The sequence below is a fragment of the Anopheles gambiae genome, chromosome 2 (assembly GCF_943734735.2).
Source record: "Anopheles gambiae chromosome 2, idAnoGambNW_F1_1, whole genome shotgun sequence".
NCBI lineage: Eukaryota > Metazoa > Arthropoda > Insecta > Diptera > Culicidae > Anopheles > Anopheles gambiae.
In genome coordinates this window covers 85,750,768-85,777,931 of record NC_064601.1, presented here as the reverse complement: position 1 = coordinate 85,777,931, position 27,164 = coordinate 85,750,768, and the positions used below count along the sequence as shown (strand labels likewise).

The window sequence follows — 27,164 nt, the reverse complement described above, 5'->3', positions numbered from 1 at the left end:
TGCACGAAAGTTGATTTGAACAAACGGACTCATTCAAACGCATTGCCATGCCACTTCAAGGGTTAATTCGGTTGGCTGTCAAAGCTCGCGCCTGACCCCATGCACAACCAAAGCCGGGAGGAAAACAAAGCTCGCACGCACGTTGTTTACGTTTACAGGATGAAATTTACGCTAAGCACCGTTACCAAATGTTCCGGACGGTTGGGTGTCCTTGGGGGCCTGGACCGCCTGCCCAATCTGTCCCTGCAAACGCCGGCCTTTATTTTCCACACCAAGGTAAGTGAAAGAAGCGCAAAACGCAAAGCCAATTTTCGTTCATGCTCTCGTGTGCGTGTGTGCGTACGCGCGTGTTGTGTTTTCCTTTGGCAGGGTGGCAGCATTCCTCACCTAAGCAAGGAGGCCATGCAGCACGTTTCCGGTGACCCGTCCTGCTTTCTGCATCTGAGCATCTCCAACACGCTGCACATGCAGGAAGCGATCAAAGCAAGCCGCATAACGATCGCCGAATTTATCGCGCAAAGCAACTGTGCCACGCTGCTGTTTGTGCGCGATCCAAGCGAACCGCCCATACCGGGACTGCCAGAGAAGGACTCGTTGCCTATCTACACGCGCAACGGTAGGAGAAACATTACCCTAGAGCAGTACATGACGCTGGTGGAAACGTTCCGGCCCGACGCGTACGTCCCGCTGTACGATGGCGATACAGACGCGAGCAGTTCGAAAAAGCGCGACCAAAAGTCACTCGACCGAACGGAAAAGTTTGTCGAGCAGTGCTTGGAATGGCACAGGAAGTCGGACGCACTGCAATCATCCTGCCTGATCGGTCCCGTCGTCGGTGGCTACAACGAGAAGCTGCGCGAACAGTCGGTTGCATTTCTGCGCCAATCCGATGACGCGTTTGCAGGATACTTAATCGAGGGATTGCACATGCACGGCCCGTCGGTGGCACGGATGGATGGGTCAGCGGCGCTGGGCATCGTAGCCAACGTTTGCAAGCAGCTGCCGGAGGCGAAGGTCCGCCTCTGCTTCGGTTCGTACGATCCAGCCCTGGTGCTGGAGATGGTTGCCGCCGGTGTGGACGTGTTTGACACGAGCTACGTTTACCTGAAAGCTGCCCAGGAGCATCGTGCGTTGGTGTTTTCGTTCGACGTTACCTCGACGGAGCAGGAGCACGTGACCGAGCTGGATACGACCGATGCGCGATGGGCGGAAGATTTTGGACCGCTACTGCCCGGCTGCAAGTGCTACACGTGTCAGAAACATTCCCGCGCCTACGTGCACCATCTGCACAATACGCGCGAAATGCTGGGCCCGATTCTGCTAATGATGTAAGGCGCTAGCGAAGCCGCGTTTTACTTAAAGGAAAGCAACGAACTTACCGCGAGCACTTTTTATCACTCGTTTCAGGCACAATCTACATCACTACGTGGAGTTTTTCAAAGCGATACGGCACCACGTTGCCAACGACAGCTTACCTGAGTTGAGGAACCATCTCGCCGGCCAGAAGTCGCTGCCACCGTACGAACCGCCGAAGGAAGAAAAACTGCCAATGCCGGCAGCGCAAAAGGCAGAACTGATGGAACCGATGGAGGATTTGGGAGAAAAACAGAACAAGAAACAGCGTGCTTAGAAACACTCCAATGCCTACTGTATTGCTTTCGTTGATAGTGGATACATTAACCGCACAGTATGAAGGGCAATGAGTAAGCATAAACTTCACAGTGAGTGAGGGAGAAAAATAGCTCCTCTCGCCACATTTTGCGTATCCAATCCTTTTCTTTCGATTAGGAGAAAGTAAATTAAAAACAAATAAACAAAACCACACATTTCTTTTAGGGAATATCTATCTCTAAACATATATTGAACTCTTTTATACGTGTCTGTGTGTGTGTAGTCTCCTCGATAGCATCCACTATGTAATGTATGCCGCCTGCAGGTTAAACCCTAAACGATTTGCATCGACTCGAATCGACGACCTCCTAACAGATAAGCGGATTTCAGCTCACACGAAGGAGAGGTGCGGGAAGTCGTTAGTAGTAAATAAATCCTCTTTTAACTTACACTCTCCCTCTCTCCCGGTTGCCCTATTCTTCTCTCTTGCTCTGTTTCGCTTGTTTCCCATTGATAAACTCTAAATTCTGTCTTAATGCGTTAATTTTTATCCCCGCGACTGGTTTCCTTTTCTCATTGCTACAACATCTTTCGTTCGCCGTACCGATGATTAAAGGATTTCCGTTTTTTTTGTCCACTATTTTCCGCTGGTGGTAGTTGTATATGTATGTATTTATGTATGCATGCTGTGTGTGTATAAATGTATCACTAATTCGCTCATTCTCACTGTGTTACACTATCCATATTGTTGTTTGTTTTCTAAAGCAGTTTGCACCATTCCACCTAACATGCGTTCCCATTTTTTTTTATGTTGCGCAATTATTTTTTTCTCTTTTCCTTCTTATTTCTGCTGCTTTGTCGCTTCGTATTTAACGCATCTTTCCGTTATAAATTACCTGCCTAACTACACCCTAGTTGCCCCATGGTGATGTTGCCTCTTTTTCTCTGTTCCGTTCCAATAATTGTTAATCTATTCCGACTAGTCTGGTATTGCGCCGTTTTCTCATACTCACACGATTGCATTACTTCTCCCGCTTCCTTCACGCACATGCAAGGATGCGTACATATACACTACAAGTACAATTATATACATACATACACACACACACACACATGTACACGAATATATGCACATCTACACATAAATTACACTTAGAAAGAATTATATTGTTGTGGAGTGGCGGGGCGTAGAGCGTGGTTATCGGTTAGAAAAACTTAACTTTAAACACGCAACAGATGATGATACATGGCTAGGCTAGAGCAAATGTTTTCTTCTGCATCGTACGTACAAAAGCAATAATGGCGCGTTAATTGATGGCTTCCACATGTTCCACAATGTTCTGTTCGATTCTTGTTGAAGCGCGATATGGATTAAATTGCTGTAGAAGGAAAATGTGCACAGGTGCATCTAATACACACTCACATACCGTACGTGCACCCACCAGCGGCAGGGTGGAAATACACATCTTTAACACTGATTTTCATTTCCTCTTTCTATCTTCTCTCAACAGCCATCAATGGGGATATATACGAGGGGTTTGCATTAGCATGCGATCGGGCGATTGATCGTGGGCGATAAGTTCCCTGTCTTAACTAATTATCGTCCACGCTAGGAACTACCTTCCTCCTTCACACATTATTAGCATTCCCCACACACACACACACACACCCACAAACACACATACATCGCGTGTTATGCCTCCAATCATATCGGAGCGCACATTTGGCATTAGGTGTTGAATGGTTGCGATTATTTGTCTTCTCTTAACAATAACTATTCTAAGCGCTGTGGACAGAGTAATGGTGGCGGGAAGGATCAAGCATCTCCAAAAGGAATGTAGGCATATTGCACACCTACTAGTAGCCGGATTGTGGGTACACTAAAACACTACAACAGCGGCACAGCGAAGGAAGAAAGTCGCACATCCTGTTGCTCCTAGTCTGCTCTCGGGAGACGCGCAAAACTATGCACTATCTATGCATGTAATCTGTTCTCTAGGCGAGTGTGTTGTAAAGCAAGGGATGTGTTCCTTATCATTCGAAAAGCTTAAACTAACTACTATTACTGCACGCGGTGTAAACTAATGCACAAACAATGCCCGTGGTAATTCATGATTGCATGATTTTCGTCCCCCTATCGTACAAGGTACGGGAAAGATTTGAGATTGCATTTCTATTGCCGCTAGCTGTCCGGGGCACACACTCTACCTTATTCATGTGAGCGCCCATGCGGATACAATATGGATAAGAACGTGGTAATACTGTCGCGTTAAAGTGAAGCCCTTAAAAAGGAATAAAAAAGGAATAGGGACGGCGACAGTAGGCGGCAACAAACTGTCTGTAAAATACTGTACCTAAATTAAATGTGGGATGCAAACTGGCCAAGCGTATTGAGCTTGATTCTTGCTCACCGTTCTCTTTACATCATGATTTCCCATCGTGCGCTAGTACCGCTATCCTACACGAACGGAGCCGAGCCTTGATATGCCCCGATCTATGGTTAAATTGCATAAAATAAAAGCCCTAAAGTAGAAACCTCTTTCCTCGCATACGCCATCATGCCTTCCATAAAATGGCGTCCACATTTTCATCAAAATATTTTGTAAATACAGAAGGGGTTAGTGGTTTTGGTGCTTGTTAGGGCCCCTTAAACTTACCCAGTGTTGTTAATTGTCGACATTTTTTTATGATATTCACAGTAAGCGGGTGTCAAAATCATTTTTTGATCATGATATTCATGGTTACCATGACACGACTTTCCAAAAGCGACAATCATTTGTGCATTAACAATCAATGCTTTTGTGATGACATGATTGCAAAAAATGTAGAATGAATGTCATTTGACATTTTTCAGTGAGAATCCAGAACTGCTTAATCGTGCATTTACCGATACTAAGCCATTAGACCACTTGATATTTTCACCCAGTGAACCAGGAAAATGGTGTTCTCTTACAGGAGTATAGAAATTCACGCGAAAACACGAAAAAAGGACCCATTTTCGATGAAGATCTAGTTCACTTGAGGTACGGAAAAATCAAAAAGTCAAATGATTGTAGCAGAAAAAATATCATCGTTTCAAATGATATTTTTTTCCGTGACTGTCGAATGAATGCGTGGATCAAGAATGCGATGCTTCAAAAAGTATCATTTTGTAAAATTTTATGTCGACGACTATCACCGTTCGCAACACTGAACTTACCACGCATGGTTCTGGAAACGTTTTAAATCTAGCCACCACTGCTCTAAGCAGCGATCTGCACCCTTTTACTTTAACATCGTTGCCATGCCAGCGTACTTGCTGTGACTGGGCGCCTGGTAGGACGATGACGACTGGGACGAGGTGGACGCTAGATGCAGGGAAGACTTCCCACGACCACTACCACCGCCCCCACCACCTCCACCGCCTCCTCCACCACTTCCACTTCCTGCTCCTCCGCCACCACCACCAGCACTGCTACCGGCACTCGATTTCGTGGATTTCTTGTTGGCGATCCGGTCTTGCAGCTTCTTCAGCAGCTCCTCGATGTCATCCAGCGAGTAGGTGTACGCCAGCCGACAGTGCTTGGTCTGCAGGCCACCATCGGCTAGATGCTTTACCGCGTGCTTCAGACAGTAGATGCGCTCCTCCTCGTCCACCGTCGTGTTGTCTTCGTCCCCTTCCTCGTCGTCGTCGTCCGACCGGGTCACCTTTACCTTCACCAGCGAAAGGTAGAGGTTCGCCCGGCACCGCTCGCACTCCAACTCATCGAGCGAGGCGCTCTTCTTCTTCGACTCGATGCGTTCCGATTTGGTTACGCCTTGCTCCTGGAGGGGGAAGCAGATGAGTTAGAGTGTTTGGAGAGAGAGAGGATGTGGTTAGTATAAATGCGTTGGTTAAGTGATGAGTGATTCGTATTTCAAATCGAATCTTCAAAGATTCATTAATATATAAAGATTCACGAATTTTCAATAATTCACAACATTTCAATGATTCATCAATCTTTATAGAAGAGATTCAGATGCATTGAATTATTGGAAAGATTATTTTTCATTATCCTAATCAGTTTTACGCAATGAATCACTAAATATTCAAGAAAGTCCAAGGAATCTCGCATGACTTATGAATCTTCATCATTTTCCTATGATTCTATGATTCATCAATTTTCCGAGAAACATGAATCTTTCGAGAATCATTAATCTTTCGAGAATCATGAATCTTTTTAGAATCATGAATCTTTCGAGAATCATGAATCTTTCGAGAATCATGAATCTTTCGAGAATCATGAATCTTTCGAGAATCATAAATCTTTCGAAATTCGTGAATCTTTGATATTCATGAATCTTTCCAACCGAGATTGAGATGCATTGAATTATTTGAAAGATTCTTTCTTATTTCTTGAATCTGAATCAGTTCAATGAATCTCTAAATATTCAAAAAAAATAATATTCCAAGGAATCTCACGTGACTCATGAATCTTTAGAGATTCATGAATTTTTCGTGAAACATGATTTTTTCAAGAATTATGAATCTTTGAAGATTCATGAAGCTTTGAGATTCATCAATCTTTCCAACCGAGATTCAGATTAATTGAATTATTTGAAAGATTCATTCAGATTCATGAATCTGAATCAGATTTACCCAACACGATTCGTTATTGACATGAAATTACAAAACTGACTTCAGAGACTTCTCTCTTTACTCCTGAATCGCCCTATGCCCACTGAATATGTCTGAAACCTTACCTTTAGCGTTTGTCGATGTAGTTTCTCCTTTTCGTAGATATCGACTATCATTGGATACGCCTGCACAAGCGTATCATGGTTGCTGCGCTGATCGTTCGCGATTGCAAATAGCAGCTGCTCCACCGAGAACATGGTCGGTTCGCAACTTTCCTGTATGTCCTATTAAAAAACATAAAATTAATCATTTATTACACTTCAAACCCAAATGTGTCTATCCTCTACCTACCCTAAAATCTTCCTTGGCCGTGTCGAGCCAACTGTTCGTAGCGAAGTACACGCTCTCCGACACCGCGTACCCGGTGCAAAGGCTCGAGGTGTACGCGCGCGGAAACACCACCACAAACTGGCCCGGCTGCTGCTCCGTGCGGCACAGCGACACGCTCCGGTCCGTCAGCATGTGCGGCGGCACCATCGCCGTATCGCACGGCAGCCAGATCGTCTTGTTCTGGCAGTGCGTCGGCACCAGCACGGTCAGTGCTGCGCGGAAGTTGGCGTTCTGATCGTCCGGCACGCCGTACCAGATCTTGTTCGCGCCCGTGTGCAGATACTCGATCCAGGGCAGGCCGTGCGGATCGCGATACCAGCAGCACGCACTGAACAGCATGCCGACGTGCAGCGTCGGTATCGTGATGCCCATCACCGGGCCGAGCGAGCGCAGTATCGAGCCGCTGTTGTTCGTCAGCACCTTCAGGTTCCACGGGTGCTTGGCGCACGACGAACCCTTCACCTTCGGGCTGGGGAACCCGTACCCGAACGCGCTCGAGTCGATCGAGCCCGAGTGCACGCACACGTGGCTGTCGCGCACCGCCACGTGGCGCCAGTACTCGGCCTCGATTTCCGCCACCGTCGGTTCGCTGTTCCGGAACCACAGCGACATGGTGTTGCGCGCGATGCGAAAGAACTGGTTCAGCGGCATGCTGCGCCCCTTCACGATGCACTCCATCGAGCACTCGTCCTCGTCCTCCTCCTCCTCGTCGTCGTTCGAGTCGTCCTCGTCCGAGTCGCCGCTGTTGCGGATCTCCGACCCGACGCCCTTGTCCGCGTTGCGGCGCGCCTTCGCCTCCCGCTTGGCCCAGTCCGCCTCCACCTCGTCGAACAGCTTCTGGCGCTCGGCCGGCGACAGCGTATCGTACGGCAGCAGATACTTGCAGTAGATGTCGTCCAGCTTCGAGACGCGATCGTGCGCCGCCTTCGGGATGCACATGTCCTCCGACACGCGGGCCCACTTCTTCTTCTCGATCACCTCCTTCAGCCCGCCGAGCTCCTGCACGGTGTGGTACAGCCGGGGCAGGTCCACCTCCATGCCGCCGATCACCGGCGGCGCCTGCAGATTGATGCTCTGCGTCGCCAGATACTTCTTGATGGCGGCGTACTCCTTCGCGCTCGGGCCCCACCGGTGCAGCATCTTGTGCACGTACTGGTTGTACGCCATGAAGCGCATATCATCCGCGATGCGGCACTCCGGCTTGAAGCTGGCCGGCGGCACGATGCGGCAGATACCGAACCGGGACGCGATCGGTGCGATCCGCTCGATGTACTCCATCGGATCGTGGAACTCCTTTTCGGTCGGCTTGAACACCGGCGCCTCCACCATCTGGGCTGGATCGTCCCGGCGCGGAAACACCGTGTTGTTGTCTGGCTGGGGTGGCGGTACCGTTTCCACACTGCCCCGGCCAGCGCCGGTTCCGCCCTTGGCGTTGCTTTTGCCGCCCGTCGGCTTCGAGCGCTGGGACGAGAGGGACGAGTTGGAGGCGATGCGCGACAAACCGCGGGACATCGGTTCGGCACTGGCCCGATCCTCGAGCGTCGGTGTGCGTGCATCGGTTGAGGGCGCTGGGGCATCTGCCGTCGGTGACTTGAGCCGCGACTGGAGCAGCCCCATGGGGAGCAGCTTCGCCAGCCCCTCCTTGCCGAGGGCGGCTGCCGCACCACCCTGCGCCGTTAGGCTCTTGACCAGCTCCTGCACGTTCATCGAGTCGGGCAGCGTGGTGGGATTGGAGCCCATCTCAGCCTTCGTCACCAGCTTGGCGTGCATTATAACGCGCTGGTTCGGCCCATCGGGCCCCTCCGTTCCGAGCTTGACCGCGACGCCCTGGATGAGCTGATCGGATGATTTTCCACCGGTACTGCCGCCTGCCGTACTGCCACCCGCGGTCGGACCCTGTAGTGGAATGTAAAACGTCTGTCCACCGGCACCACTACCACCAGCACCACCGTCCGCCTCGGTATCGCTCGCTTCCTGCTTCACCGTCAATGGTTTGTCCTCGTCCTTCCGATCTGCGTCCTCTTCGGTTGCTTTCGCTTTCTCCTCGGCGGTGGCGGGAGCTGAACTGGATCCTCCCGCGTTGTTTGCTTTGCTCGCTATGGCGGGTGGTTTCTGAAAAGCCGCTTTCTCGTCCGCCACGGGCGTTGCATCACGCTTGGTAGTTGGTTCATCGCGGGCGGACGAATTGCACGACTCCCGCCGACCGCCTGCCCCGGTAGCTGGTCCGTGCTGCCGGCGGAACGGTGTCGCCACCGGCATAAAGTCTTCCTCCTTGTCGAACGAGTACACACTCGTTTCGTTGACGGGCGAGAAGGCGCCGAACTTGTTGCTGCCGCTCTGTGCGGATGCTGCTGCTCCCGGGGCACCACCGGAGGGACCTTGACCGGCCGCTGGCTTCGTGGATGGCGATGTTGTCGGTACGCTTTGGCCAGCTGCTGGGCTGGTGGTCGTCTGTGCCGCCGGTGATTGCTTGGCGGCCATTGCGTCCTGCTTGTAGACGGGCGTTCGTCCCGTTGCATTCCGGTAGATTGGCTTCCGTTCTCCCGACGTCGTTGTGGTCGGTGTGGTGGCGGTGGCACGCGGTGCAGTCTGCGTTGTCGTCGGTGTTGCGGGTGTTTCTGCTTTGGATTTTCTCGGTTCCTTCGGCTTCACGGTTGGAGTGGACGCCGAAGGTCCTCCCCCTTCCTTGCCCGATTGTGCCTCACTGCTTTGCGCCTTTGCCGGAGTGCTTTCCTTATCGTTGCCGGCCGGTTTTACCTCCTGAGCGGATGGGGCGGCCGATTGCTTCTGCCCCTGGAACGGTGTCGTGTCCTTTTTCTCCCCCACCACAGTAGTTGCGGCGAGAGGAGAAACAACTGGAGCGCTCGTAGGGGTACGATTCTGCTCTTCCTTGCCCCGACCGTTGCCGTGGGCGGGCGTGCTGATCGGCGTTGACGTGGAAGCCATCATTCCTGCCCAACCCGAGCCGGACGCCGTCGTAGTGGACGCTTGCGCGGTGGTCCCGGCCGGTGCGGAAGCAGTAGAAGCCGCCGCAGCACCCGTCACCGGGGGCGGCGGTGTACGGGCGCCCGGCTCCAGCAGCTCCAGCTCGTCATCCTTCAGGTCGTCCTCGATCGGCGACCAGGACGATTCGTAGATCCACTTCTGTATCTGCTCGTGCGTCATGTTCACCTTCGCCTTGCGGCGATCGCGCGGCGACAGATTGCCACCGAGCAGCGACTCCGTCAGCACGGGCGGCCCCAGCGGCGGTTTGTGGACCGAGCCACACTTCCCCAGCGTGCACTTGGTGTCGAGCGGGCCGGAACTCTGCGCCAGGCTGACGCTAGCGATGCCGAAAATCTTTTCCGACTCCTCCTTGCTCGGCAGCAGGTTGCCGAGCAGGGACGAGTGGGCGGCCGGCTTATCTGCCCCGATCGGGTCGCCCGAGGCGCACTTCTCGAACGCTTTCAGAAAGTCCGCATCGTCCAGCGGAAGGGTAAAGTCTGCCTTCTGGGTGGCGGAGGTGGATTGGCCGGCGGCATTTGCAGTATTTGCGGCCGCATTCGTCGTGCCAGAGCGATTGAAAGGCATGCTACCGTGGTCGGTCGGTTGGCTGGACGCGTTCGCTAAAGGGTGGTGGTAAGCATCGGTGGAAGAAGCATTGTTCGCCCCCGGCCCGGCAGCGTTCGTCGCCGTCCCAAGCGACGGCTTTATGGCACGGGTAAAGGGAGCTTGCTGTTGGTGGAGTGCTTGCGTCGGTGACGTCACCGGCGACGCGTGGTGCAGAAAGGACGACGTTTGGTAGCTGCTCGGCACGACGGTCGGTATGTTGAGCATCTGCGGGATCTTGATGGGGCTTTCGGCCGGCTCGACCGTGGTCGACAGCTGCGTATTGTCCATCGATTTGTTCAGCCGCGACAAATTCTGTCCCTCCGAGGTGGTGGGACTTTTCAGATGATCGGACGACAGGGCCGGAGATTCGAGTGGACTGCTGGTGGTCCCACCACCTTTCGCATTCAGCTTGGTGGGAGTGCGTGGAACGGTACTACTCCCCCCAGTGCCCGGGACAACATTCGCTGCCGTAGTACCGTTTTGTTTCATTGTCCCAGTCGGGGAGTTTATGCTGGCGGCTGCCGCTGCCGCTCCAACCAGCGATCCCTTTTTTGTGGCCGCTTGTTGCCGCTGCACCGGCGGTTCCTCGACCTTGGCCGACTTCCTTTCTCCGCCGTCCTTTTTGTCGGGCGAGCAAACCTCCTCGGTGGATTTACCCTCATCCGACACGTTCGCTTTCTTCGCATTCTTGCGCCCGGCGGGTTGTTTGGCCGGTGCTCCCGCTTTTGCTTTGGCCGTCTGTCGGCGCGCCTGCTGCTGCTTGCGCTGAAACTTGCTCGCCAACGGCTCTTCGTCCGAATCGCTAAAGCTTTTTTCGATTACCTTCGTCTCATCGCCGCCCGTTTCCTTTTCCACCTCGTCCTCATCCACCGACCGGGCGGCTGCGGCTCCCGCTTTCCTTTTCGCCTTAGCTGCCGACGGTCTAGCGTCCCGCGTCTTGCCCGCATTCGCCTTCAGCTCGTTCTCCATCCGCTCCATCTTGCGCACGTTCGGCAGCTCGAGACTGTCCAGCGAGGACGCATCGTCGTCTGATTTGTCATCGTGGTTGAGCTTTCGCCCGATCAGCTCCATGTACAGCGTGGCCGCTTCCTTCGTTTTGCGCGACGGGCGCGACGTGCTGAGCGATTCGACCGGCGTCGAGGAGGCCGTTTTCGGTTTTTTCTCCTCCACTTCCGGGGAAAGCGTACCGTCGCGTCCGGCTGCATCCGGCGCTGGCGTTTCGCGCTTCTTTCGCCCGACCGTCGCCGGCTGCTTTCGCTCCGTCGCATCCGTCGCACCTTCCACCTTCGGTTCGCTGTGTGGGGCCTCTTCCTCTTTGGTCGACTTGACGGCGGGTTGCTGCGTTTGGGCGACCGGTTCCTTCCGCTTCCGTCCTCGCTGGGCCGGTTGCGGTTTTGTAGCTTCTTCCGCCTTTTTCGGCAGCACTTCACGCATCTCGGACTTGCGGGAGCTTATATCCGACCGCCGGCTGACGACCGACTCCGAACGGCGCGTCTTCTTGTCCGGCATTTCGTCCGGATCCTTGTCCAGTGTGGCGGCCGGTTCCGACTTGCGGCTCCTACCGGAACGCGTCGTTTTGCCCGCCTCGGGGGAAGTCCTAACCGCCCTGTCCGACGCACGTTTCTCGGTGCGAGTGGTCCGCGACAGCGGCTCGTCATCGTCGGAAGAAAAGTCCACTCGATCCGGCTGCTTCTGTTGCTGCTTCTCCTTTGCCGGTTTCGTCGCAGCAGGCGACTTTTCGGGCGTTGCTTTAGTTGCCACAGGGGGTGGATTGCGCAGAGCGGACAGCCGTGTCGTACGCATCTCTTTGCCCTCCGTATCGGGAGCGACCGTCGCCGCGGGCTGCTGTGTGGGTGAACTTTTCGGCGTTTCTTTGGCCGTTTTCTTCGAATTAGCGGCGGCTGCTGCTGCGGCTGTACGCGTTACACTCTGCCTAGAAGCGTCCTCAGTAGGCGTAGCAGGTGGAGTAGTTGCTGTCTTCGCCCCCTTACCACCAGCTTTACTTTCAACCGATTTTGCCGGTGAATCTTTGCCTGTCTCCGGATCTGGGCCACCTTTCGATGAATCACGCTTCGTATTGCGCGGAATTTTGGCCGGCGAACCTTTCCCGCTCTCGACCGCCGGACTGGAGGCGTGCGAAGCTGCCCCGGACCGCAGCCCACTTTTCCGTCTGCCAACGTTTGGCTCTTCCTTTTCGCCCTTTTTGCCCGGCTTGCCTTCTTGCTCGTCCTCCTTTTCTTCATTGTCCGAACTTGCCTCGTCTTCGTCTTCATCGTCTTCCTCTTCCTCCTCCTCCTCCTCCTCCTCTACCACATCTTCCTCTTCCTCTTTCGGTCCAGCTTTCGAAGGAACGGCCGAAGAGAGTGTCGATATTGCCACTGTCCCGCGGCCACTCTGCCTCTGGCCCTGGCCCGTCGCACGCAGCTTAGCAACGCGCTGATCGTGGTACTTCTTACGCAGCGCTTGCATCTTATCCTGCGTACGCTTTCGATCGGTTCGTGACTCGGCCGGGGTCGGATGTTGCTCGGCCCTTTTGCGCACCGCAAACGGCATGTACGATGTAGCAGCGGGTGCTACAGTTGCCTTGTCCTGGCCGGTTGATTCCTGTGCAGTGGCTTTCACTTGCGTTGCTGGCGTTTGTTTGGCGCCTTGGGCCGGCTTGGAAGAGCTCGTAGCAGGATTGCTGGCGGATGCGGCCGTTTCGTTCGTGGACGCTACGGCCGGTTTCGGTTGGGGAGAGCCCTTTAGTTTGGAGCTGCCGGAGCCACCCGCTGTGGCTGATGATCTTGCTCCACTGGTTGTGCCACTGTTTCCGGCGGCAGTGGTGCTTGATTTGTTGAAAAAGTCCAACTCCGGCGGCAGTACCGGCGTGCCGCGGAAGCACAGGAACGTAAGAAAATCGTCCGTGCTGGGGCGCATGTTGGGCAGCAGTTCCGGAACCTGTGCAGTGGCGTCCCCTCCGGTACCGCTGCCGGGACCGGTCGGCGTGGTGCCATTGCCGGCGCCGGAGTGCGTTGCCCGATTCGGCCCGTCTTTGCCGGGCGTTGTTGGTGGGGCAGACGAGTAGCTAAGATAGGACGAGGAGGCCGTCCCTTGGCCCTGGGCAAACTTTCGCTGTGCATGTACCTTCGGACTGAAACAGGAGAACGAAAAACATTAACAACTGGCATGGCGAATGAAGCACAATTGCACCCACCGTTTCGGGATTTCCGGTGGCGAAAGATCCCGCTCGGGCGCTACATTCGGCCCATTGGTGCCGCTGCCGGAGGATGGATTGGAGCTGCCCCCACCGGCTGCTTGTGCGATGGCGGTCACCTTACGCCGGCGCTTGCCTTCCTTCGAAACGACCATCCTCCCGCAGGGGTCGCAATTCCCCCTTCCGCTTACAATCCTACAAACGGTCCCCGGTGCTGCTGCTGCTGCGGAAAATATGCGGCCGGTATTGTGCCGTGTGCTTTCCTTAGCAAATCGCCAACTGACAGCAACGGCAGCAGTGGCACCAACAGTAGCAGCCCGCGCCTAGCTGCCCAATGCGAAGCGCGACCGGAACGATGCGATGCTGGCCGTTTTGCGGCATGTAGGCGTCACAGCAGCGAACGCGCACCGAACAATTGCCACTTCGCAGCGCACTCTTTGATACCGTCGTCAGCGACTGCCGCCGCGACTTCCACCATTGAAAATCGCACTTTTCACAGCGCGCACACACACACACACACAACAGCAGTACACAGGGTGGATGGAGCGGAGAGGAAAAAGAACTAGAAACCTCAAAACCAACAACCAACGCCAGACCAACGCATCATCAACGCTGCTGCGGCACGGTGTTGCGAGTGGGTTCGATTTTCATCACCCTTCTTCCCTTTCGCACGCACGCACGCACACGGTAGCACACCCGGGGCCCGGTTTCCTTATTTTCGCCTCACACTCGGGGCTTCACTTCGCGGCAGAATATCACTTGGCAGGAGGCAAATAGCACAAACAACGAAACTTTTGCGTTCACGGGTATTATTAGCAAATTGTCTAGAACCTCGGAAGAGAGGAAGCATCACAAAAATGATACCCGAAGGGGAAATTCGCTATCGAATTTGGCATGCGAGGCTTAGGGAGCGTTTAGACCGCTGCCGTACGCGATGGTGAAAAGATGCATCGGATGTTATGTCCCGTTCTAGCGCACGGTGCGAGGCAGCGGTAGCGACTGCTTCCAGCCGAGAAGTTGCACAGATTCTCGCGTTGTGCTCGCGTCAGCTCTTGCCGAGGAGTGTAGACGCTGCTGAAGCGGGACAAATTCCCGACGCGCAGAACTTTGACATCTGAAACGAACTGTCAGCGACGCCATTGTTGGCCAGTGTTGCCAGCACAGAGGAAGGAATGTTTATTTTTGCATAAAAAAATGAAAACCCCATCAAGTAATTTATGCAAGTGCTCAATAAATTAAAATTGTATTTATTCGAAGATAGACCGACAGCAGTTTTACTTTTCATGATTTTTTTCTAAATTGCGCTGCCGGATGTCCACCTCGTCGATGAATTCCAGCGATCGACCATGGTGCGCAGGGATTGTCATGTGTCAAAAAATGGCAAATCAGATTGCGTAGCAAAAGCGTCCTTGGTACGGTTTTATTTCTGATCTCAAATAAATTCGCAAGTCCAGCATTACTTTCTGTTTCGATCCGGCAACACCGGCACTCGTTTTAAGCTGCTTAAACACTCCACACAGCTAGCAAATACCGATGGCAGACAGTGCGGGAGAATGGTGCCTGATCGAGAGTGATCCCGGCGTATTCACAGAGCTTATCAAAGAGTTCGGTAGGTAATTAGTGGTTAAACAAAATCCGGCGAAAAAAAAAAACATTGGCAAGATGGTGTTTGATGAATTTTAATGAAACATTTCGTTCCCAACACCCCGCAGGCGTGGACGGTGTTCAGGTGGAAGAGCTGTGGAGTTTGGATGAGAACAGTTTCAAGGATCTCGAGTAAGCGCCCGACCCCTAATTCCGGCTCTGTTTCGGCTTCGTTGAAATTCATTGATAATTTCTCTTTTCGTACCCTTTCTCGCTTATTTACAGACCAGTGCACGGGCTGGTGTTTCTCTTCAAGTGGGTAAAGGACGATGAACCGGCCGGATCGATCGTGCAGGACAGCCGGCTGGAGAAGATCTTCTTCGCGAAGCAGGTCATCAACAACGCGTGCGCTACACAGGCCATCCTGAGCATTCTGCTGAACGCAACCCATCCGGACATTAAGCTCGGTAGCACGCTGACAGATTTTAAGGAGTTTGCCTGCACCTTCGACGCGTACAACAAGGGCCTGGCGCTGAGCAATGCCAGCCAGATCCGCACGGTGCACAACTCGTTCGCCCGGCAAACGCTGTTCGAGCTGGACAACAAGAGCTCGGGCAAGGAGGACGTGTTCCACTTCGTCGGGTACGTGCCGGTGGACGGTCGGCTGTACGAGCTGGACGGGCTGAAGGAGGGTCCGATCGACCACGGTGCGGTCGGGCCGGGACAGGATTGGCTGCAGGTGGTGCGACCCATCATCGAGAAGCGAATGCTGAAGTACAGCAAGGGCGAGATCCATTTCAACCTGATGGCCATCGTGTCGGACCGGCAGCTGATCTACCAGCAGCAGATCGATCAGCTGCTGCAGGGCGACGAGTCCGAGATGGAGACGGACGCGAAGCAGGACAAGATCAATCATCTGCGCGTGCTGATCGAGGACGAGGCGGCGAAACGGAAGCAATACAGGACGGAAAACGTTCGCCGCAAGCACAACTATCTGCCGTTCATCGTGGAGCTGCTGAAGGCGCTGGCCGAGAACGGGCAGCTGATGCCGCTGTACGAGAAGGCGAAGCAGCGGGCACTGGAGCGGGAGGCGGCCAAATCGAAGCAATCATAAAATGGTTCCATTCTTTCCTTCGTAATGCATTTTCATTTCGTAATAAACGATTTGCTACAAACGGTTGTTATAAAGCAAGGCAAGTGTTTCCTTTTTTTGTTTCATTTCTGAAGCGAAATATTCGGCGGCTCATTCCGGGGTTGTGCGGATCCGTCGTTTTTGTCTTTTTGCAGTTGATCGAAGCTAAAAGTCGTGAACTCCCTGCTGTAACCACAAAACGGCTGTCAAAAAGGCAAAACAAACGCAAAAAAAACCTTTCGTGAAAACAAATCCACCACAAAAACACAACTGATACTGATAACGTGTCCTGCAGCGCGTTGGGAAGCGTTGATAATAATCGTTTCTTTTCGGAAATATGAACATTAAACCAAGTGGCAGGGAGAAACACTAAACAGCAACCGAAGATGGCCGAAGAACTGGCCCAGGATTACTCCGGCTACTTTAAAGCTTCCAATCTGGATCAGGAGGTAGCTAGCATGAACACTTCCAGAATTTCCAAGCGAAACGCAATAAACACTCTCGACCCGTTTTCTTTTCAGCTTAAGCCAATCTCTGTCGGCATCGACCGGATGATGCTGCGGCTGGAGGAGTTTGAAAATCTGCTCGAGCTGGTAAAGGCCGAATCGAGCGTGGCGCTCACGCAGAACGTGCCGCAGCTGTTGGCCCTCCGGCCAGAGCTGGACGTGCTGTGCGATCGGATCGACAAGCTCGAGCAGTTCGTCGGAATGGTCGGTCGGAACCTGGACGCGGTCGAGAAGCAGGTGCAGATCGCGGAGGAAGAGCTAGACATTCCGGACAAAACGATCAACGTGCTGCTCAAGTCGCTCAACATTTTCGGCAAACCGAAGCCCTCCGAACGGTTGACGAACCGGAATGCGAACGGACTGTACGAACCGGTCGCCGTGTTTAAGACGGAACAGTACTTTCGACCAAACGGGCCGGAACAGAAGCCGATGGCGGAAAAGGAGGGAAGCAAAGAGGAACCGGTATCCTCCGGTGAAGACTGTGATACTGGTACGCCGGAAAAGTGAAAAAGAAACTTAGCGAGGGGAAGGGATTTCCACTGTACGGACTGAAAATCATGCAAAGAAGACAATGAATGGATTGCAATAAGCCTGGTTTAAGTGTGCGAACAGAATGATGTTCAGAAATTATATTATAAAATATTTAAAACCGCAATGGAATGATTGTGAAGCAAAGGAAAGATGTAATAATGATCTGTGCCCTTTTTAGAAAAAGCAGCAATATATACTCGTATTTATATTTGGGGCCATAATACTACAATAAAACGTTCTTTACTGGATCACTGGAAATCTAATTTGTTGCGCCGAATTTTTTTTTTTGATTTTCTTTCTCCCTCTCTCCTTTTGGTTTTCGCGTTTGACAGTTTGTCAAACGTCAGCACGCGCTGCTGGAGGTTTGCTATTTTCTAACCGTGCGCCGTCGAAGGCCGTGAGGGAAGAGCGGTGGGAAAATTGCTATCACACACCGACGACAACGACACATGCACAGTCGCTCATCCACGCACAACACAACACAACAACATTCCGAGCAGTGCAAACACCAGTTGAAAATCGTTTGTTACTGTAAAGTCGCAGTAAAGAAACGACGAAGCAACGAAGCTGTATTTACCACACATTCCAGCAGCAGCAGCAGTAGTGGTGTTGTGGTGGTACAAATTGTTGCGCAGGCTGGTGGTGTGTTCCGTACCCCGAAACCCCGTACACTAGCGAATGCGTTGTCGTCGTCGAACCTTGAGCGAGTGGAGTGAGGTGGTGGCAATCCAGATGGGTAATTAGTGTGCAGGGGTGTGAGCGGTGCATGCGATAGGCGCGATAAGACCGTGATAAGACAGGTTGAACGGAACGGGATTAGAATTCAACACACAACCAGCGAGTGGTGCGCGCGCGGTTCGCTATCGTGTATATATCGTCGCCGTGCTTCCGGTATGAACAACTGCCCAACAACATCCAGCACACTTGCCCAAGCGCTACCATATGTTGCAAATTGCCGATAGATACCGGGGGGTGAAAAGACCGCTGCATGCTGCCCGGTGAACGTTGAGGCAAACGTGGCAAGTATTACGTACGTACCCCGATTTCGCGAGGCTGCGTGTGTGGGGACGAATGCTAACCGAGTTGACCTTTTTCCTTCGTTTCCATAGGAACGTTCAAACAAGAACAACACACGCACAGTACGCTTTGGAACACGGCACAATCATCTTACCCCTCGCGCAGACTTATGTGATAGCTTTCTGCAAGCTTTCGAATGCATTTAATGCCAGTGAATTGGATTTACCTTCTACGCCCGAGGCGCGTGCAGATTCCAGGTAGATTCCTATAGGGTTAGTACAGCTTTCAGCAGCAAAATCCAGTTTGGAGTATTTTCTGTGCCATCGGACGAGTCACATTCTGCCCTTAAAAGTTAGCAAACGCGTCCCAGTACCAGGCGTACTAGAACCATAGCAAGAAAACATGGTCAACATCAAGTATGAACGAGTGAAGCAAACGACGGATCAGGAAGGAGCCGGTGGCGGGCTGGAGGAAGAAATAGAGCTCGAAACCAACAGACGATCGGACCACGGTCAGTACCACCAAAGCAACAACAGTCTGCACGCCAGCTATGGCCACCACAACCAGTACATCGTCACCACGACCGCCGGGGGCAGTAAAAGTTACGCGGACGGTGGCGGGGGCGATACGCGCAAGAAGCACGCCTTCACGAACCGGATCGTCGTAACGCTCGTGCTGATCGTTTGCTACTTTTCCCTCTCGATCGGGCTCACCTTTTACCAGCGGCATCTGCTGCAGCACTTTAAGCTACCGCTGTTCGTGGTACTGTACCATCTGGTAATCAAGCTGCTGCTGGCGGCGGCCGTGCGCGCCGTGCTGCGTTGTGTGACGCGCAAACCGCGCATCCTGCTCGACTGGCGGACGTCGGTGCGCAAGATACTGCCCACCGGGTTGGCCAGCGGGATCGATATTAGCTTCTCGAACTGGGGTCTCGAGCTGGTCAAAATATCACTGTAAGTTTGGGGGAGTTGGATGGAAGTGGCAATGGGTCATGAAGGTAAGAAATTCATTTGCTTTGTTTTTTTCATTCCCTATCAAGGTACACAATGACCAAATCCACAACGATCGTCTTCATATTGATATTTGCCATACTGCTGAAGTTGGAGAAGAAGGTAAGACAAAAAATAGATACTCCCTTCCCCTTGATATATTAATCGATTGCATTTTTTTGCACATTATCAAATAGAGCTGGTCGCTTGGGGCCATTGTCGTCATGATCTCCGGCGGACTGTTCATGTTCACCTACAAATCGACCCAGTTCGATGCGCTCGGCTTTTCCTTCCTGCTGTTTGCCTCCCTTTCGAGTGGCATCCGTTGGACGTTTGCGCAGCTGATCATGCAAAAGTCGAAGCTCGGTCTGCACAACCCGATCGATATGATATTCCACATGCAGCCATGGATGATACTGTCCGTACTGCCGTTTACCATCGGATTTGAAGGTATGGCTCAACCGGGCTTTAGAGTGGCTTAGCAGGGTTTTTGAATTTTCCCGTCCTTTTTTTTCGCAGGACGAAAGCTTCTCGAAGGTTACGACCTGGTGCAGCAGCTACCGTCGGCCGTTGTGGTCGATATGTGGGCGAAAATTTCCATCGGAGCGTTCATAGCGTTCGCGATGGAGGTGAGCGAGTTTATGGTCCTCACCAACACCTCTAGTCTGACCCTGTCCGTTGCGGGCATATTTAAGGTAGGTACCCAAATCTTTTCTATTATATTATTGTAGAAAAATCCATTTATTTCATAAGGTAAATCCGGTTAGTACAGTGCCAACAAAAACTCAAATGCAAAGGAACTGTTGGAAATGGTGAAAAAATTCATCGCGTTGCCTCCAAAGGAAACGCGCGCTAATTGTGTCCCTTTAAGCTTGTTTTTCCTCCGCTGCCGCTGGTTCGGCTATGGGAGCGGATGGTGCTTCTGCTGCTGTGGTACCACCACCAACAGCAGCAGCAGCACCAGTCGCTTCGGTCCGCAAACCCCGTATGCTGATGTCGTACACGATTTCCTCTATCTTCTTCACATCGTACTTCAGTGCGTCGAAGCGTTTGCGCAGCGAATCGTTCTTGAGATTCAGCAGCCGGAAGCCCGAGTTGAGATCGGCGACAAACTTGGAAATCGTCAGCGGCTTTTCGTAGTCACCCAGTATAACCGAGTTGACGGCATAGCGGCTCTGAAAGCGGATGGAAGTTCGTTCGTTGTACTTGTAAAGCCAATCTAGGGTACGAAAACGGTTTTTTTATGGGATTACTTACCAACTCCGAGGCGAGCTGCAAAATGCCAACCAGATAGTCTTCGATGTCCAGATGGAATCCTTGCTGCTGACTGACGGACACTGGAACAAGAGAGCACATACATAACCGATTTAACAACAGTGTCTAAATTTGCTTCTATAAGATTGGTTAGACCACACTTACAGCCCAAAATGTCTGCCGCCGTATCGCGCGTGACGAGGAATCCTTTCTCGAGATAAATCGTCAGGGCGATCAGAAACACAATGCGCTGCGTCATGTAGTGCCAGTGGTCATGGTACCGGTAGTACTGTCCGGCTGGGATGAGTGCGGCCAGCTTTGCGTACCCTTCGCGACAGGTATCGAAGAAGGTGCGCGCCTTCGCGCAGGCCGCCGACACGTCGGCGATGCTGCTGTGGATGACTTGCAGCGCGATGGCCGCTTCCTTCGCTGCCTGATCTATGTCCCGGACGATGTCACGTATTTCCTGGCATTTGAAGAGGGAGGGTTAAGAGTTGTCTGCTGACTGGCCGGTTGTTGGCAGCTGTTTCCCCCCGCATTCCACACTTACCGTACGCAGCTCCTGCTCCTTCACGAGATAATCGTTGAAGCTGTCGAATATGTTCTTTACGTTGTTCTGCATTGTGTTGGGTGGGTTTTTGTTTTGCTTGCAAGGAAAACAATGCGTTGTAAACTGCGTTTGAGCGCAAAACAGACGTGTTTTGTTGGTTGGCGGTGTGTTTTGCGTGTGTATGTTCGTACGCCGGTGCAGCGTTGTTATTTTGACAGTGCGCTACAAACCCAAGGTGACTTGACACAAGGTGTGAGCGAAGCGGTATTTACAGTGAGTCTCACAAAAGTGTGCACTGCATTCTAGCAATTGCCAAATATTGGGGTATAATTTATATTTTTTTTGTTTAATTGCCGGAACTAGCATATTTGGTGTCCAACCTTCTTATTATTTGTTCTTCTATTCTATTTTGCTTTCATTGCAAACCCGATTTTCCGGAGTAAAGTTTCCCTAATCTTGCCTGAATCGCTCGTCTCTCTCTTTTTACGCGACGACACACGTTGGAAACCGTTCGCTTTTGCCTGCCCTTATTTTGCCCTTATTAAAATTTGATTTAATCTTTAAAATTCTTTTAGCGTAACTGTATTCGTATTGGGCAGGTTAGTGCAGCAGTTTCACAAAAAAAAAAAAAAAAATGCTGGTAAACTTACAATTTTTATTATTGTTCATGATAGTGACATTATTTTGGACGATAAACCATCGTTTCATGTTGTGCTATGTTTTATTTGCCGATTTAATTGTATTTTTTGGGAGATATTCCTGAAAATTCAAACACTGTTTTTGTTCCTATTTACGGCAGGCTGTTCTCCTATTTTCGGCAACGCGAATACGGGTCGGAAAATGGTTTAATCAATGGAAATAGGTAGACAAAACTGTTTAAAACAGTTCTAAACTCTCACTATCGTAAGATTGGTGTTGAAAAGCACTTAAATTATTGATTTTATGTTGCCCATGTTGGTAATTTTGCTGGCAGTTTTTACAGTCTCTTTGATGTGAGTTGCAAACATACAATCAATCCAAAAAGTATTCGTCTAGCTGAATATTTTGCAGGAGCAGGCGAATTATGGCCGCAATAGGCAAGGGGTGGTAAAAGTAATCATGGGGTTTGATAAAGGGACTATCAATGCACACGTACTGCTAAAAATAAGCATTAAAATAGTGCAATAGCAACTAAATTATTTGAAAAATTAAAAAAAGTTATTTGATTGGTGCGCAAAAAGTATTCGTCTATCAGGCTTTTGGCGTAATATGCGTATGAAAACAAACGTTATGGAATCAAAAAATGTCCTGATCTTGTTTCTTATTGCATTTATGACTATTGGTGACTACTTGCACAACGCAAGAACTCATTTGAACCTTTAAAAAGGCGTATTTTTGATACAATCATCCTACAAGACTTGTTTCCATTATTCTCTGGTAGAAATATTGCATTTCCGGACTGCGTGGCCAAGTTCCATTGAAAATGGCAACTGATATCATATTGAGAGTCTACTAAATCATTTTCATCAGTTTGGTTTCAGCTGGTTTGGCGTTTTGGGCAAATGACAATGCCCTGTATGTTCTCCAGCTCGACTGTTCTTGAAACATGTGATACATTTTAAGTAAAATTTCTCAGAACTGGGACTCAAAGTACTTAAAAACTGCATTAATATGTTTCACCATCTCGTCTCCTATCATTTTGAATAATTTTTCTAGCTTACCTTACCTCACTGAGCCCTAGTATCATGACTTCATGATGCTACCGTTACACGAGTTTTTGATGTTGCATCTTAGTAGACTGTTTTCGCTATGGTAGACGTCGGCCGTATGACCTTGGCGATTTAAACATGTTTTAATATGTTAGTAGAGCCTAATTTGAAATAAATTCCTGAATTATTTGATGCACCTTAACAGATTTGGTCCCTTTTTGTGTATGATATTATTCAAACAAAACATGATTGTAACAACTCACTCATTCAAGCTATTACATGACCAAATACGATGAAATGCAGCATGACCCATCAACTAAATGTGACCGATCTCTTTTCCTGATCTTATTGGCCATCACAAAATGCACTTATTCCTGGGTAAAGTTTGATTTTTTGGACATTAAACCGCTTCTATCGTTAGATTAACCGCCAAATATGGCTGCTTACATGGCAGTTTGTCACACAATTAGTATCAGAAAAATGGCCAAACTCTGATCAAATGAAGGAACGAGGCCTACCACATATTTTGTAACCTTTAAAAATGGGTAGGATAGGTTATGCATAAATTAAAGATACGATTTTCGTCATCAAGCTTCAATCATTTAACTCCCCCGCCTTTAGTGCCTCTCTGACCGCTTGAAGTGCAATTGAAACAACAGAAATGCATTAATTTAGAAGGAAGTCACCAGCAGATTGATAATAATAAATTTAATTCACGTCTACGTAGTGTTTGTCCAGTGTAGATAATTAAAAAGCTAGATGGACGAATACTTTTTGCGCGCCCATCAAACGACTTTTTTTTTAGTTTTTTATGTACTTTGGTTGCTATTGCACTATTTAAATGCTTATTTTTTAGCAAAACGTGTATATTGATGGTCCCTTTATCAAACCTCATCATTACTTTTATCGCCCCATACGTATTGCGGCCATAATTCGCCTTTTTCTGTGAAATATTCAGCTAGACGAATACTTTTTGGACTGACTGTAGTAGGCATTGAAGAAAAGAGACAGTCTGATGGCTATGGAGTACGGCTACCACTGACTTACAAATTATTATTTTTCTCTCAAGTTATTGGATTGTTTATAGTTAAATTAGTGTTATTTGATACAAGAAATGTTGTTTTATGTGTCGACGATTTAAATCAATATTCAGCAAAATCAAAAGTGTGTTATTATTCCAAGTTTCGGCAGGAGCCCAAAGCATTCATCTGTCAAAAATCAACATTTATCGTGTACCTATTTTCGGCAGCATTTAAAGTGAATAATTACTTGTTTTTCATGATTTTTTAATTCTAAACGGGTTAGAATAAATTCTGCAACCATAGAATCTCTCATAAAAACCACACTTTAATTGGTTTACTTTTCTGGTTCTCTTAATATCGAAAACAGCCGAAATTGGCCGATAACAAATCAACCGAAAATGTCAAACTCTGCACATTTTGTTTAATATTTTGAAAAATGTGCAAGGAAATTATTTAAAACCTCGCATATGAATACCGATAAGATAGTGATGAATACCGGATAAGATATTGAGTATCTTCTTCTTCTTTGGCACAACAACCGCTGTCGGTCAAGGCCTGCCAGTACCCACTAGTGGAGTGAGCTTGGCTTTCAGTGACTTTGTGTTACCATAACAGGATAGTCAGTCCTACGTATGGGGGCACGGTCTATTCTGGGCTGGCCCATGACGGGCATGTTGTTACGTCGTACGAGTTGACGACTGTACCACCAGACCGGCGAGTATATCTCTATTTAAAAAATATGTGTTGGGACAATTTTCAACGCGTTTTTGCATGATTACACGTTTTTAGTTACCTTGCCGAAACCAGGTACAATTACCCTATTTGAAATTAAAACTTCAAAATGTCGCGTTTTTCTAAAATGCCAATCTCGTGTCCAAATGACTTATTCGTAGCATAATAGGCAATTATCTGGTCCACAATTGGAATGAAAGGAGGTCCTGTTAGTAAAGCCAAAACAAATAATTAAATTGTTTTTTTTTTTGCATTTTTTTTAATTCCAAGGAAATTTGCCAACTGATACTCGCGGTGGAGTTGAACGACGAACATCTCAGCACGGTCAATGTACTCGGGCTGGTCATGTGTCTGGGCGGTATCTGCTGCCACGTGGTGCATAAATTCCTAACCTACCGGGATGAAACGACCAAATCGGCGCTCTCCTCGCTAGACAAATCCACCGGTGGCTACCTCGAGGACCACGACGACGAGGACGACGACATGCGCCCATCCGCTGGTGGATTGGTAGGCAAAAACGGTAGCCTCAAGTTCGGCAATGGTGGCACCGGGGGCAGTGTTGGTGGTGGTGGTGGTGGTGGTGGTAGTGCAGCTGGAGTACGGTTCAAGGGTGGTCAGTACCGACCGCTGCTGGTGAACGAGGCACGCGACGCGGACGACTCGGACCATCTGGTGGTGGAGAACCGGAACTACCTGTCGGACGACAGCGAGCAGGAGGAGAACGGTACGCAGGACGTGCTGTTCGACATACTTAAGCGCCGCGAGCGATAGTCATTCCAAGGAAGGGAAAAGAAGGGGTTGGGGGTGTAAGGGTATGATTGTTGGATAGAGCATTTTTTAAGTTGTTATTTGTTGTAGTTTTGCGTAAGCGTAATGCTGCTTCAGGGCGCTCTGCTGCTTTCCGTGTAGCAGGCATTATTCCAGTCACTTGAATTGTATAGTGTACCATTATTACTTAATTTTGAAGCTACCATGCATTTCCGCAAAAACAAGTATTCACATTTCCATGCCATATACATGTCGATGTGTGTAGGAAGCCGATTTTAAACAGGTTGTTTTATTATTATTATTATTGGGGGTTTGTTTTATTATCAACGCTTAAGCGGGGCGTGGGCACTATTTTGTGGATTAAGCAAATGTATGTGATGTATGTTTTTTTGGTCCTTTTCTTTGTTTGTGTTTAAATTAGACTGAATTTAAAATTAGCAAAGCTTAGTTAGTATAAGGAGTGTGTGAGTTAGCACAGAAGCGGCTTATTGAATGACTGATGTGCATTGTGGGGGAAAGGGTTTGCCGCTTACGGTATAGTTTGTGTACTACTACTACTACTACTACTACTTACCCCTTTACACTCTGATACCTACGTGAGGTCTGTGTGAGACGATCGACTAGCAAATTCAAACACTATTCCAAGCCAGTTATCAATTCCCTTTCAACCTTTTACCAGAAGTACCGAGAACCTCCAGTGAGGGCACCTGAGTGAGTGGAACATAGTCAGCGGTCAACGCAGTCAATCCCCCGCCGGATTTTTATTACTGTATAGAAGGAATTAACTAATAAAACTGGTTTGCTGGTACGAAAAATAAAACGTACCTTATTTTTTTACGTACACCACTTACCTCCTACTGGTGGTCGAAACTGATGCAGAAAAAAACACAAAGATAATTAAACACTTAACAAGCAATCAATAGGAGGGAACTCAACAAAATGGGGGAACATTTTCCAAAAAAAAAAACGGTTTTATCAGAGCTTATTGCATTTGTTGATTTTTGTTTTAAACGAATACTAAATACAAGGAATTATAACCACACGCCACACAGAGGTGGTCGAGAAAGAGCTAATCTAATTTACCACCAGTAGAGCAAATCATAAAACTTATATCCTTGTGTCTGTGTGTGTGTGTGTCTACACCAATGTGAAGTGAAAAGAAAAATAATAAAAAAAAATCATTCACAACAATAACGGTTTTTTTTGTTATACTTTTATTGCGTCCGATACATCCATTTGTTCGGAGTTAGATTCATTTGTTTTTCTGTTTTATTCCATTTTCTTTCTTTCTTTCTTTTTTTTTGGTTTTGTTTTTCGCTTTTTGCATAACACTCATCCGGATTGGTTTTGTTTTGTTTTGTTTTGCTCTTACTTGGATTTATATACCTATATATGTGTATGTCTAGTTTTTTCCCCAGTATTTCCATTTACTCCGTTACTTCATGAAAGTTTCTTTTCACCGCGTTTCATATTTATGATGATATTCATTTAGCTTGATTCAGTGTTTCCCCCCTCTAATCACTACTACCTTCTTCATCACTTCACCATCTGTTTGATTTTGCTTGTTCTCATGCTTTTTATTCCATTCCAACACTTGCATGTTTTTCTCCATTCTTTTCTTTGCGCTTCATTAGTGTTAGAAGGGTTTGATCATCTTGTCAACAGTCTGAATTGGTCTGTTGTTTCACTTTCCTTCCCTTTTATTACCTTTCTGTTTTCGGGGTGTGACATTAACATTTTTGCTATCCGTCGTATATTGGTTGGGGGGAAAGTGGAAGGGAATGGGAACGAACTGGCCAGGGGGAGGGGGGCAGGGAAGGCGCGATAAACACTCATTTCACACACCTCTTACACACAACATACCACATATGGGCGATATATAACCTACCAATGGTAACAGATACACACGTTGCTCCAGCCCAAACTACTACTCTTTAAAGCTAGGTTTCGCTTTTCCCCTAGTCTTTGCATGCTTTTGTCGTAACAAGACGATTCTTGCCAATGTT

The 27,164-nt window shown here is 49.5% G+C and overlaps 6 protein-coding genes across 7 annotated transcripts; 4 read left to right on the top strand and 2 right to left on the bottom strand.

The window, feature by feature from the left end:
* Positions 1-41: 41 nt before the first annotated feature.
* Positions 42-1,865, top strand: LOC1276225 (queuine tRNA-ribosyltransferase accessory subunit 2). Its single transcript, XM_315542.5, has 3 exons — positions 42-276; positions 370-1,328; positions 1,408-1,865. Exons 1-3 carry the CDS (start codon positions 100-102, stop codon positions 1,628-1,630), a joined length of 1,359 nt encoding a protein of 452 aa, XP_315542.4. The 5' UTR covers positions 42-99; the 3' UTR covers positions 1,631-1,865.
* LOC1276224 (mucin-19) lies at positions 1,827-14,444 on the bottom strand. Its single transcript, XM_315541.5, has 4 exons — positions 13,386-14,444; positions 6,560-13,322; positions 6,334-6,492; positions 1,827-5,415 (listed from the first exon to the last, which is right to left on the bottom strand). Exons 1-4 carry the CDS (start codon positions 13,538-13,540, stop codon positions 4,876-4,878), a joined length of 7,617 nt encoding a protein of 2,538 aa, XP_315541.5. The 5' UTR covers positions 13,541-14,444; the 3' UTR covers positions 1,827-4,875.
* A 270-nt stretch (positions 14,445-14,714) lies between these two features.
* LOC1276223 (ubiquitin carboxyl-terminal hydrolase isozyme L5) lies at positions 14,715-16,161 on the top strand. The gene is made up of 3 exons (XM_061652445.1): positions 14,715-14,994; positions 15,098-15,161; positions 15,255-16,161. Exons 1-3 carry the CDS (start codon positions 14,919-14,921, stop codon positions 16,081-16,083), a joined length of 969 nt encoding a protein of 322 aa, XP_061508429.1. The 5' UTR covers positions 14,715-14,918; the 3' UTR covers positions 16,084-16,161.
* A 150-nt stretch (positions 16,162-16,311) lies between these two features.
* On the top strand, positions 16,312-17,396 carry LOC1276222 (biogenesis of lysosome-related organelles complex 1 subunit 4). The gene is made up of 2 exons (XM_315539.5): positions 16,312-16,550; positions 16,623-17,396. Exons 1-2 carry the CDS (start codon positions 16,488-16,490, stop codon positions 17,112-17,114), a joined length of 555 nt encoding a protein of 184 aa, XP_315539.5. The 5' UTR covers positions 16,312-16,487; the 3' UTR covers positions 17,115-17,396.
* A 77-nt stretch (positions 17,397-17,473) lies between these two features.
* On the top strand, positions 17,474-26,032 carry LOC1276221 (solute carrier family 35 member C2). 2 transcript variants are annotated; one of them, XM_061652442.1, is made up of 6 exons: positions 17,474-18,168; positions 18,248-19,108; positions 19,195-19,267; positions 19,342-19,594; positions 19,664-19,839; positions 24,661-26,032. In XM_061652442.1, exons 2-6 carry the CDS (start codon positions 18,558-18,560, stop codon positions 25,159-25,161), a joined length of 1,554 nt encoding a protein of 517 aa, XP_061508426.1. In that variant the 5' UTR covers positions 17,474-18,168; positions 18,248-18,557; the 3' UTR covers positions 25,162-26,032. The 2 variants fall into 2 exon arrangements, with proteins under 2 accessions (XP_061508426.1, XP_061508427.1); XM_061652443.1 differs by having other exon boundaries at positions 17,514-18,157.
* LOC1276220 (translin) lies at positions 19,855-21,195 on the bottom strand. The gene is made up of 4 exons (XM_315537.5): positions 20,949-21,195; positions 20,564-20,864; positions 20,402-20,481; positions 19,855-20,319 (listed from the first exon to the last, which is right to left on the bottom strand). Exons 1-4 carry the CDS (start codon positions 21,018-21,020, stop codon positions 20,011-20,013), a joined length of 762 nt encoding a protein of 253 aa, XP_315537.5. The 5' UTR covers positions 21,021-21,195; the 3' UTR covers positions 19,855-20,010.
* Positions 26,033-27,164: the final 1,132 nt, after the last annotated feature.

Bases quoted from the DNA above. Each gene is read 5' to 3' on its own strand.
- LOC1276222 (XM_315539.5), top strand. From the start codon at position 16,488: ATGGCCGAAGAACTGGCCCAGGATTACTCCGGCTACTTTAAAGCTTCC. The intron at 16,551-16,622 runs GTAGCTAGCATG...TTTTCTTTTCAG, and splicing joins CTTCCAATCTGGATCAGGAG to CTTAAGCCAATCTCTGTCGG.
- LOC1276225 (XM_315542.5), top strand. From the start codon at position 100: ATGCACAACCAAAGCCGGGAGGAAAACAAAGCTCGCACGCACGTTGTT. The intron at 277-369 runs GTAAGTGAAAGA...TTCCTTTGGCAG, and splicing joins CCTTTATTTTCCACACCAAG to GGTGGCAGCATTCCTCACCT. The intron at 1,329-1,407 runs GTAAGGCGCTAG...CACTCGTTTCAG, and splicing joins GGCCCGATTCTGCTAATGAT to GCACAATCTACATCACTACG.
- LOC1276223 (XM_061652445.1), top strand. From the start codon at position 14,919: ATGGCAGACAGTGCGGGAGAATGGTGCCTGATCGAGAGTGATCCCGGC. The intron at 14,995-15,097 runs GTAGGTAATTAG...AACACCCCGCAG, and splicing joins AGAGCTTATCAAAGAGTTCG to GCGTGGACGGTGTTCAGGTG. The intron at 15,162-15,254 runs GTAAGCGCCCGA...GCTTATTTACAG, and splicing joins AACAGTTTCAAGGATCTCGA to ACCAGTGCACGGGCTGGTGT.
- LOC1276221 (XM_061652442.1), top strand. From the start codon at position 18,558: ATGGTCAACATCAAGTATGAACGAGTGAAGCAAACGACGGATCAGGAA. The intron at 19,109-19,194 runs GTAAGTTTGGGG...TTCCCTATCAAG, and splicing joins GAGCTGGTCAAAATATCACT to GTACACAATGACCAAATCCA. The intron at 19,595-19,663 runs GTATGGCTCAAC...TTTTTTTCGCAG, and splicing joins GTTTACCATCGGATTTGAAG to GACGAAAGCTTCTCGAAGGT.
- LOC1276220 (XM_315537.5), bottom strand. From the start codon at position 21,020: ATGCAGAACAACGTAAAGAACATATTCGACAGCTTCAACGATTATCTC. The intron at 20,865-20,948 runs GTAAGTGTGGAA...TTCAAATGCCAG, and splicing joins AGGAGCAGGAGCTGCGTACG to GAAATACGTGACATCGTCCG. The intron at 20,320-20,401 runs GTAAGTAATCCC...ATCCGCTTTCAG, and splicing joins TGCAGCTCGCCTCGGAGTTG to AGCCGCTATGCCGTCAACTC.
- LOC1276224 (XM_315541.5), bottom strand. From the start codon at position 13,540: ATGGTCGTTTCGAAGGAAGGCAAGCGCCGGCGTAAGGTGACCGCCATC. The intron at 6,493-6,559 runs GTAGGTAGAGGA...GTTTTTTAATAG, and splicing joins CGGCCAAGGAAGATTTTAGG to GACATACAGGAAAGTTGCGA. The intron at 5,416-6,333 runs GTAAGGTTTCAG...TTCCCCCTCCAG, and splicing joins TACATCGACAAACGCTAAAG to GAGCAAGGCGTAACCAAATC.